Source organism: Anabrus simplex, chromosome 7 (assembly GCF_040414725.1).
Source record: "Anabrus simplex isolate iqAnaSimp1 chromosome 7, ASM4041472v1, whole genome shotgun sequence".
Taxonomy (NCBI): Eukaryota; Metazoa; Arthropoda; class Insecta; order Orthoptera; family Tettigoniidae; genus Anabrus; species Anabrus simplex.
The window spans coordinates 322,968,877-322,980,910 of record NC_090271.1 but is presented as its reverse complement, the minus strand read 5'-3'; the positions used below and the strand labels follow the sequence as shown (position 1 = coordinate 322,980,910).

At 38.5% G+C, this 12,034-nt stretch overlaps 1 protein-coding gene across 1 annotated transcript in view; it reads right to left on the bottom strand.

Moving 5' to 3' along the window:
• LOC136877616 (myosin-VIIa) overlaps positions 1–12,034 on the bottom strand; it is a 267,052-nt gene that overhangs the window by 160,638 nt on the left and 94,380 nt on the right. Inside the window, exons 18-19 of the mRNA XM_068228687.1 lie at positions 10,804–10,956; positions 10,387–10,572 (exon numbers count right to left, since the gene is read on the bottom strand). Of these exons, the coding sequence (XP_068084788.1) occupies positions 10,387–10,572; positions 10,804–10,956 (339 nt within the window). The remainder of the gene's footprint in view (positions 1–10,386; positions 10,573–10,803; positions 10,957–12,034) is intronic.

Here is a 12,034-nt window from a genome sequence, read left to right as displayed (position 1 = left end):
TACTTGATTTACTCGGGAATGAACATTTATGGCATTAATATCATCATCAGTTAGGTCACCAACTGGTCGATGATGATGATTACTATTATTATTATTATCATTATTAGTATAGTTAGCATCATAGTCATTATTGTCAGTAATATCATTATTAGTGTATGCTGCTTTCATAAAATGAGAATTTAGATCATCAAGTGGTATACTGGCTGCGACCTATACTCAGCTGATGCAAATGTTTCCATATTAGTGCTGAATTTCGTCTGTTTGTTATCTCTTGAATATATTTATACTTGCTGTTACGAATTAATTTCTTAACTTGATTTCGAACAATACGGTAATTTTCAAAATCACTAGTGCTTTCAGTTTGCCTAAATCGCCTATACCAAGCATCACAATTTGCCATGACCAACTTAATTTCATTTGTTAGCCAAGGAGACGAAGGGTGAGAAACTCGAATTTGCTTCTTCGGAGCGTGTTTGTCATACAGTCCTAATATTAAAGAGTTCAGTCTGTCAACCTTATCATCAACGTCATTAGTCAGTAGAATGTCATTCCACGGCAATTGATATGCTTCATTTCGTATTATCTCAGTATTAAAATGCTTGAAGTCCCTTCGCGTTATGTACCTGGTTTTGTAGGCCTACTTTGGTGCCTTGAGAGAGTAACATAAGTATATGAGATCGTGGGTCGAAATACCTGGTACAGCAAGCTGTCCATGTTTTACCACTTTCTGCGGATTGTTTGTTATAATAAGGTCAATCAGCGTGTGAGACGTGTGGTTTATTCTGTGAACATGGTTAGTCGCATCTAGTGTCAGTATATTGTAATCCATGCCATGGAATAAGTTTTGTAAGTATGTTGATTCGTTACTTGTAACTAGGAGATTAGTATTGAAGTCACCAAGAATGATTATGTTTTCGTACAGCGGAGTTAACTTCGATAATGCCACTTCTAGGTCAGATATATGTCGTATGTCCGGCGCCTTGTATACCACTCCGATCAGTAGTTTTTGATTATTAATCAAGAGTTCAACAAACATGAATTCAGGTCGAAATGGAGTTTTAGGATCTGAGGTCATAATTATTTTACTTTTTAAGTCGCAACGGCAATATATAGCGCAACCGCCCCCTACACGATTGAAATGATCTAGGCGATGTAACATCATGTTATTCAGCTTTACGAGATCAGATTTGAGTGACTGCTGTAACCATGTCTCTGTTACACAAATACAATGCAAGTTACTGTTACTAAATAGAGCCTGTATTTCGTCGAAGTGACAAAGAAGCGATTGTGCATTGATATGACAACACTGGAAATATTGTTGGTGGGGAGCTAACCTTTCCTTAAGAATGTCTCCTGCCACGGCTGGTGAAGGGGAAGGTAAGGGAGAAGGCGAACGACAATGAAGAGGGATAGGGTCAATGACATCACGGACATGCTGTTCGGTATAAACAATTGACTCATTTATGTTAGCCATTGTCAACAGAAAAATTCAAACTACTCACCCTAGTTGTTTCATAAGCACCTCCAGAAATATTTACACAATCACTCTCGCACACACAATCACATTCAAATACACAAACATTATACGCTATTATATCACTCATTGTTTTTCCTAGTCAATCTCGTCGCTCACATAAGGCTTATTAATTGATACCTGTCAGGGATTCAGTCAGTAGAAGGCCAGTTCCTTTTAACAGCCGCTTGGCCCTCCAAACTCTGTCCCGGTCATGATAACGCACGAATTTTATAATTATAGGGCGCTTACCCAAAGCAACAACCTGAGCTGTGGTTCGTTTTAGCACCCCTAAACGATGGCAACGATCTATGTCAGACATAGTTATATCTACATTTAACTTGCCCTTCATCGTGTTGATAACTTTATCGTAAACGTTCTCTGCCGGCTCCTCTGGAATACCATGCAGCACTAAGCAGTTCCGCTGGCTGTACTGTTCAGCTTCATTAAGCAGCTCGGCCTGTTGTTCGAGGCGCTGTTCAGTAAATTCCAGTTTTTTTGTTATGTCTTTCAGCTCACTAGACACCTTTTCTTGGAACTGAGAGAACTCAGCCTTTAGCCGCTGCAGCTCATCCGCGCGGCAGGTGCAGCTTGCGATGTGTTCCAAGCGGCCTTGGAAGTCCTTCATAACACCTTCAATAGACGCTACACAACGAATAGCTTCTTTAGCGGACATACTGAAAGATGCTTCAGGTCAATGACAGTTTAGTTACACTGAGAACGTCACAAATGGCACTTGTTGGCTGTTAATCTTGCTAATTAACGAGATTTACTGGAGAGGCGTTTCACACAACAGAAGCAGTTGGCGCCACCTTTCTTGAAGTTATGTGGTATGGTATAGCTTTCTCACTATGTGCATTTGCAAGCTCTCTCGTCAACATTCGAAGGCGATGTTGGAGTCAATTAGTAATACCCAACGACTGCTGTTCTCTAAAGAAAATTCAAAATGAAAGAGGATAATTTTTTTTGTAATAAATGAGTAAATAACATGGCCGATAGGAGTTTTTAATTACAAGTAACAACTCTCATTGTTGTTCCGTATTGAAGATGAAGTTAGGCATAAAATCTCAAGGATAATTTAATAAAACCACATATTCAATACTTTCCACCTTTTTTTTTTTTTTTTTTTTTTTTGCTATTTGCTTTACGTCGCTTCAACACAGATAGGTCTTATGGCGATGATGGGACAGGAAGGGCCTAGGAGTGGGAAGGAAGCAGCCGTGGCCTTGATTAAGGTACAGCCCCAGCATTTACCTGGTGTGAAAATGGAAAGCCACGGAAAACCATCTTCAGGGCTGCCAACAGTGGGGCTCTAACCCACTATCTCCCTAATACTGGATACTGGCCACACTTAAGTGACTGCAGCTATTGAGCTTGGTCTTTCCACGTTTAATGTGGTTAGAATCTACATTAATTTATGTAGAGTTATCAGGTACAGTAGAAGTCTGATAGCCCGGCACGTTCGGGACCGGCCCGGTGCCGGATTACCGCCAATGCCGGACTATTGGGCGGGACCTCTTACTACGATATAGGTTAAGGTGTACAGCAAAAACAGCTGTAACACAGCGTTTAGCATTAAATTTTATTTTTTTAAATGTCGTAAATATTTGACAAGCCAATATTAAATTCATTCAACAAAAGATTTCTATTCTCACCTTTCTCCAGGCATTTGATGATTTAGAGTTTCTGGTTGATGGTCAGAGTTACGTGCTTACATTTCTCTCCTGATTTGGAACTTGAAGGTTTTGGTTTCGAGAACATTGTCAAAGCAAAGCAAAGTCACCTCCGTACAGGTCATGAAGGCCCTTGGAAGAGTGGAAGAGTGGAAGGTAAAGGCTTCCACCATTGTTAACCTCGGCACAAGATGGAGTAGAGTGGTTAGCTCTATGCCCGGCCGCCTTTGCCCCCAGGAATTAACCTGGTACTTATTTTTGGTGTAGGCTGAGTGAACCTCAGGGCCATATGCACCTCCGGAAGTGGATATCTCGTTTCTTAAATTTTTTACGACTTCCTGACGGGGATTCGAGAGAACATTGTCACTGCTTAAATACCAAGAAAACTTCCACAGGGAACTACACTACTGCACTACTGTAATACAGATCCTAGATCGCAAGATAAAATACTGCAGCTAAAAGTGCTCGCAATCAAAACAATGAACTGAACCTGTGCGTTGTGACAGCCAACAATGCCGATTGTGTCTAACAATAGCAGACACATAGTGGACACTTCCAGGTGGTTTCAAACTGCGCCGTGTGCTTTAACTGTCACAAACATAAAAAATTTAACATTAAAAATCCTGGAATGGTACCGGACCATCAGGCGTTCCGGACTGTTGGATGCCGAACTAATGGAATTCTACTGTACATATTTCACCCATTATTTGGGCATCTCCAGCCTGTAGACAATATTTAGGTCAAGGTCCGGGACCTTATTTAACCATATATAGTGCAAAATATGAACATAAATAATCTCTTAAGACTAACATGCCAGGTTAATAATTTAAAGAATGTGAACAATACATAAATGTGAGTAACATAAATTAATGGTGTTTTAGCACAATTAAAAGTTGTCAGTTCTATTCTATCTAAGTTTAAAATATGTCCAAAACTGAAATGGATCTTCTTCCTCTAACATAAGTCTTGGGTAAAGAGGATATTCATTTGACCCACATATATAATTTTCATATTCTTGACATAATAATGTTGAAATCTGTTGTCAACCACAAGTGGAGATTTAAAACCGATTGTTATATGTAGACTGGTCAAGATTGTTGTGAATGAAAACATAAGCGTGTTAGTTTCGGGGCAGCCCTGAAGATGGTTTTCCGTGGTTTCCCATTTTCACACCAGGCAAATGCTGGGGCTGTACCTTAATTAAGGCCACGGCCGCTTCCTTCCAATTCCTAGGCCTTTCCTATCCCATCGTCGCCATAAGACCTATCTGTGTCAGTGCGACGTAAAGCCCCTAGCAAAAAAAAAAAGTTTCGGGGCTTATGTGATGACATGAGATTCTGAGGAGAAAAACGTCTTGGATTTGGAAAAATACAGTATCACTCCAGAGTTTTCTTCTTCAAATGGTGCCACCTAACCTAACCGTATATGTGGACACCTAAATTAATTAATATCATGAATTCGAATCAGAACAAAATCCCTCATTTATTCAAATCTCCATACTTAAATGCTTCATCCACCATGCCAAACGTTAAGCCCGTCCACCCGCTTCTAGAAACTCCCATCCAGCAATAGCACATACTCCCAAAGACCAGCCTACCCCCACTCTCCCTCCATGCCCCGCCCCTCCATTACCGCACCGATATAACACCAGGAGTAGAAATGTTAATAAGGCAGGCACTGCTGGAACAGACAGGTCCACCTAGTATGAACTGAACACGTAAGTCACTTTGCAGTTATGAGGTGTTATTTTAATAGGTTCTGTCACAACGCGTGCTCTAAATTGTCAATTAAAATTTCTTTTTTACTTAATTACATATAATCTTCAGATCCCTCCACATCGACGGGAATGAAATTCATACACGACTGTATTAAGTGTCTAGGATGTTCCTACCCAATTAAGCATCAGCCTAAAACTAAGAAACGGTCTAAGATTGTATTCTTCACAATTCCTTGTCATCACATAAGACCCGAAACTAAGACGCTTATATTTTCATTCAAACAACAATCTTGACCAGTCTACATATAACAATCGGTTTTAAATCTCCATTTGTGGTTGACAACACATTTCAATATTAGTTACATCAAGAATATGAAAATGATATATGTGAGTCAAATGAATATCCTCTTTACCCAAGACTTATGTTAGCGGAAGGAGGTCTATTTCAGTTTTGGACACATTTTAAAAGATAGAATAGGACTGACAACTTTTAATGTAAACTCTTTCAAGATTAAAATTATTGTGTCCACCTTTTCAATACAAATATATATATTTTAGTGGTTAAATTCTACATGAATGAAACACACCAGTTAGGGACATGTTTTGCCCTAGTTATGGGCATCTTCAGCCTATATTAATCCTAAGGTCAAGAATTAAAAATATAAATATTGGAACTTATAGTAAACTAACTTAATACTAAATACAATTGTTAATAATAATTTATTGCAGCCAATGGCCATACACACAATAATTCACAATGATTGGAATTTAATTACCTCTGTAATCTATAGAGTAAAAGGTACAATGTCAGGTCTTTACGAGTAGTCATAGTGGGGATCGACTTCCGTTCTGCTTGTAGGCAGGTCCGTACAGTGGTGTTCGTGTGTCCATGTGTTCCATCTGTGAGAGGACATTTAGAGCTGAACTGCCTCACACATATTATAGCGCACAGTAATGAGACGCCGTTTGCCTGTCTAATTTGCGACACTGAATTGAGATTGCATTTTGCAGGGCACAGTGATGAAAAGTCTTCTGTTTGTCTAATTTGCAACACTCTGTTGAACATGCCTCGTCCGCTTGTAGGTGCACATGGTTCCTCTTTACCAGTCTTTAGCGAGTGCGGTAATGGATATTGTTCTTGCGGTGCAGTTGATGAGGTGGTACCTGGGGCATTTTCCACCACAGAGCCGGCAGGTACATTCTTCGTCTGGTTCGTGGTATCCAGCGGTTTGGCATACCTTTCCGTGGAACCCGTGGACGGCGAATCGGGTGAAGGTGTGGCGTAGGTTGAAGCCTGGCCCTTTCCATTCGTCGTTCCTCACTGCCTCAGTTTCATAGAATTCTTCCGGGATTTGCTGTGCTTTTCGTCGTCTTTCTTCCAGGACTGCGGCGGATGCTTCGGTCTCGGGAAGGTTGAAGGAGGTTTTTATGTCCTCTAGGAAGAACGGCTCATCCACCAGGGTGTACACCAGTCTGTTCTTTGTATATTTTGATAGTTGGAGGATTCGCTTGAGGTATCTGGCTTTGATATTTTCAATCCTTTTTAGATTCGCTGTGGTTAGTTTGTTCCAGACTAATTGTATACCGTACGTGGCTACCGGGGCAACTTTAAGATTGAACAATGCCACGGCCGTTTTCACTGATAGATTCTGGAGCTTGGGGATTTCGTTGAAGGACTCAGAACGCTACTCTCCAGAGATGCAATCACGAATTGGGACACATATGACATCGTAATGCTTACAGAGACCCTCGCCACAGAGGGAATTGACATCCAGGGATTCTACGGCACCCATATCATCGCAAAACAAGGAAGCAGAGGACGCCCTGAAGGTGGGATCAGTTGCTACCTCAAACCACACTAAATACAATTGTCTTATGCTATTTACACAGTTTACAATATGTACAGTATGTACAATAAGTGCATTAACCTTGCCAGAATTTAAGAACAATGAATTACATTTTTTACAATGTCCAGACCTCCAATTGCAAATTGGATTGATCACAACTTGAATTGGGGCTTCTCAATAGTATTGACTAGAATTTATCACTGCATGAGTTGGGGTTTTTTCAACTGTTATAGTCGCCTGAGTCGTAAGAATTTTTACAACACCGGAATCTTGGATAAAATCGTTAATATTCAATTTATAGTCCACATGTAGTTGGAAATGAAATCCATTCAAACGAAGACAACATTCAAGTTGTGATCAATCCAATCTGCAATTGGAGGTCTGGTCATTGTAAAAAATGTAATTCATTGTTCATAAATTCTGGCAAGGTTAATGCACTTATTGTACATACTGTTCATATTATAAACTGTGTAAATAGCATAAGACAATTGTATTTAGTATTAAGTTAGTTTACTATAAGTTTCAATGTTTATATTTTTAATTCTTGACCTTAGGATTAATATAGGCTGAAGATGCCCATAACTAGGGCAAAACATGTCCCTAACTGGTGTGTTTCATTCATGTAGAATTTAACCACAAAAAAAAAAAAAATATATATATATATATATTTGTATTGAAAAGGTTGACACAATAATTTTAATCTTGAAAGAGTTATTATTGTATCTTCAATACGGAACAAAATGAGATTAGTTACTTGTAACTTTTAATGTGCTAAAACACCGTTAATTTATGTTACTCACATTTATGTATTGTTCACATTTTTTAAATTATTAACCTGGCATGTTAGTCTTAAGAGATTATTAACATTCATATTTTACACTATATATGGTTAAATAAGGTCCTGGACCTTGACCTAAATGTTGTCTACAGGCTAATGAAGCCCAAATAATGGGTGAAACATGTACCTGGTAAGTCTACATAAATGCAAGTAGATTCAAACCACATTAAACGTGGAAAGTATTGAATAGGTGGTTTTATTAAATTATCCTTGAGATTTTATGCCTAGCAGTTGTTAACTTGTTAAAAATAACAGCTGAAGTAAATGATCTCTTAATTTTAATATTATATACTGAAATTAAGTAAGAATGTGATACACTTCAAGATATGGCAGAGTACATAATTGATTTCAGACGATAGTTCATATATTCTTGTGTCTAGTTAAATTTCGGAAACGCTATTCACATGTAAATTTTTAGCGAGGATAACTCATTTCTCTACGTGCGTTTCAAATATGTTTTCATGACACATATACATATACACATACATAAACTCTGGAGCGTATTTTTCCAAATCCAAGACTTTTTTTCCTCCGAATCTCATGCGAAAAATCACGAGTCGTCGTGCATTCGCGGCCTAACAGTAATGAATACCACTGGCTACTACCGCAGTAATTACGCTGCTTCTTTTCACCCCCGCACGCGCATGCACACACAAAATTTGTTGATAATAAATGACCGCATCTTTATTATACATCGCTAGCCGTGACAAACGGTTGTACAGTGCCTGTGTGTAATGTCACTGGATCTCGGGAAATAGCGAAGACAGAATGACATTCTGTTAGCCTCTACAAAAATGTTTATCAAATCTGCAGAATGGCAGCAAAACATGCGAGCCTTCGAATTCTTAGAAAGGCCACGGCTATTCAGTGGCAGAGTTATAACACATCTACTGTACCTGACTCTTAATAAAATTTAGTTTTATAGACAGCAAGAATATTATCGTGATGGATAGTCGTAAAGATACCTGAAACAGGTATTGCCGGCAAATTTTCAATGGGTTCTCGTCGATATTATGATGCCAATTTTAAGTTAATGGTTATTAAACACTTGGAAATGTAAAATAATTGTGCAGCCACAAGAAAATATGGCATAGGCCTAACTAAAGCAAATATTTGGCGTCAGCGTGAAGACAAAGATAGGTTAAAAAAATGTGTACTGTACAAAAAATGCATTCAGTGATCCACAACAAGGACGCTTTAAAGAAGTCGAAGATGAAATTGTGAGGTATGTGCACAAAAAACGCAAGGATGGAAGGGCTATACCGTGGCGCAATAAACTAGTTCGGTTATCTTCAACGTCCGCGATTAGGCCTATACATCACTAGTCACCAAGTTGGCCGAACACGGCAAGCGAGACGTGCATGTAGCGGTAGCTGATTATATCTGATGCTGAGTAAAAGTACCGTAACAGTTTTATAGACAGCAAGAATATTTTCCTGATGGAACGCCATATTGTAGAAATGCATGTAATAGGTATTGCCGGCAAATTTTCAACGGTTTCTCTTCGGTATTATGATGCCAATTTTAAGTTAATAGTCATTAAACCTGCGTAAATAAAGAATAATTGTGCAGCCGCAAAAAAATGCAGCATAACAAAAGCCAATGTTCAGCGTCTAAAAGTAGTCTAAAAATGAATACTGTACAACAAAGGCATTCATATGATTTTACAAAGTACTTCTTGAGCCTTATTAAAATTTTTTGAAGGAAAAAGTGGGGTTCATTTTGGATTTGGAGAAATACGGTACTGTAATTTTTCAGAATGAAATTAAACATACACTTTCACGTAATGTCAGATTTCAAAAAATAACAAACAAGTAAGCCGTAGTGTGGATATCATCCATGGAAACGTAAGTTTTGAACAAACTGATTGCCGTTTCATACCGATTTTAATGTGTATGAGGTTTTTCCGACTTTTATACAAAAATTGGATATTGCAACAATCCGCTATAGTGAGTAAATTTTCTGCTGTTGTGAATTCTCGCTATAACGGACTTCTACTGTAGTTTGTGGACCATAATATTTTGCTCAAAATTCGTTTGCAAAAATGACGATATACGACAACCCTAATCGTACTTTATACACAACATCATCCAACTTGTTCTGCTGCAATCCGTGCAAACACTGGGAAATGTATTATTCCAACAGGACAATGCTTGCTTGTACAACTCAATGCACTCTCCAAGATGCTCGTCAAATATCCTGTCTACCTCCATCCTCCACAGAGTAACTGTTAACATTATTAGCTGTTGTCCTTGGGGGGCTGGGTTTTATTCCCAGTACTGTCAGCAACTTTTTTTTTTGCTATTTGCTTTACGTCGCTTCGACACAGATAGGTCTTATGGCGACGATGGGACAGGAAGGGCCTAGGAGTGGGAAGGGAGCGGCCATGGCCTTAATCAAAGTACAGCCCCAGCATTTTCCTGGTGTGAAAATGGGAAACCACAGAAAACCATCTTCAGGGCTGCCGACAGTGGAGTTCGAACCCACTATTTCCCAGATGCAAGCTCACAGCGGCGCGACTCTAACCACACGCCCGGTTGTCAGCAATTTAAGAATGGCAGGAGTACTGGTATGTGGTTAAATATGTACAAACAGCTGACCTCCACTGGGGATGTGCCTGAAAAGAGCTGCACCACCTCAGGACAAGGCCATGAATTTACATTTTCCATCAAATATCCTGGTTACTGCAATCACCAAAGCAATTGATCCTGGATTAAAAGGCAGAGATGGTACTATGATACAGCAATGCTGGGTATATAAAACTAAAAGAGATTTGAAGTGTGAGATCAATGACTTACCAGCTGATCAACAGGCAATGGAAGCTCAAGTAATGAATGTCTAATGTGACGTTTGGAGTACTGGCCATTTATGTTTCCACGGAAGTAAGTAGCAGCATATTTACGGAAATTATACTGAGAGAGGTCTTCCTTCTCAACAGGACTCTTTGGAAGGTCAATGATTTCATCTGCTTCTTTTGCTGGTTCCTAGAAGAAAGCAGAGAAAATAGGATAACTAAAATCACAGTCATTTCTGAGAAATTTTGTGTTTGAAATATAACAATTTATGAATCATAGTGATAATCAATATGAACTTCAAAAATCTAAGAAATCTTTTAAAAATCATCATCATATACAAGTACATATTTTGTAATTCTGAGTAACAACAAGTGAATTATAATATTTACTCAAAATTTGTAAGACTGACTAACTTCTCACCTTAACTTTTGTATCCATACCAGTATCGGCATCAAAATCGAACAACTGGTCGACAAAGCTTCCATAGTCAGCAGGATCATCATCAAAGAGTTTCTCATCAGCTTCATGATGCACTATTTCATTCACTTCTGCACCCAGTTCACCCAGTCGTTTCTATTCAAAGAAGGAATTTATATTAAATTATCAGTCAAACTATGTAAAGCTTATCAATACTTTAATCTTTCATGAGATATTCCCTTTCTTTCATCAGTCTGATTTCTTTGTTATTTAAGTGGGCTGATGACCTACATGTAAGGCCCCTTTAAACAACAATCATAATCATCATGATCATCACTTTCTTATTTTTTATTTACCTAACTTACTGCTAAGGAAGCATCAAACTTTTGTACAAAAGTACTACCGGTAGTTCTTTGTATATAATGGCATATGATCAGCCATCTGGTGATTATGAAGGGTATCATTTCATTCAATAGATCAACACTGAAATTTAATTCAAATACAACAGGACCGCGATAATCCAGCACTCGATAGTCTGACAGACCCGATAGTCCAGCATGGATCAGAAATAGATTTTTTCCCTATTTTGAGGGATTTAGCCTTCAGGAGATATCTAAACTGCTTGGCATTTCGTCAGTCACTATTGTCTGCCTGACTATACTCTGGCTGGAATCAATCGCCATCTTGGTTTCATGCTAATATCACTATGTTTCTTCATTCACATGGACTACAGATATAGTATTTGCATTTGCATCAGTGCGGTGCGATTTCCATTTACAGTTATTTAATAAATTCATTGTGCTGTATCAAAGTTTAGCTATTTGTATGACTGTCAAATAGACTACAGCAGTGTGAAGAGTTTGTATGTACAGTGAATATGTTTTCTAAACCAAATATCTCATGGGCTGAGTCCCTTAATCCTTAAAAATCTTTGTGAAATTCGCAGAGAGGAGCCAACAATACGACATTGCTGAAGTTATAAATTTCCACATTATACAAAATATATTTTGTTCAACAAAAAGCTCAATTCAAGGAACAATTATACATCCCTACAATGTTTCAGAGGGCTTGGAAGAAAATTCAAGCTATCCCATCAGTGGTAGATATCAGTCTGACATGTTCCATGCCCTCAACATCACCAGATGCCTATGCTAGACGGAGAGACAGTGATTCAGATTGAACTTACCACATTCTTGGTATTTAACAATTTTTATTTGATTAAATTTAACTTGTT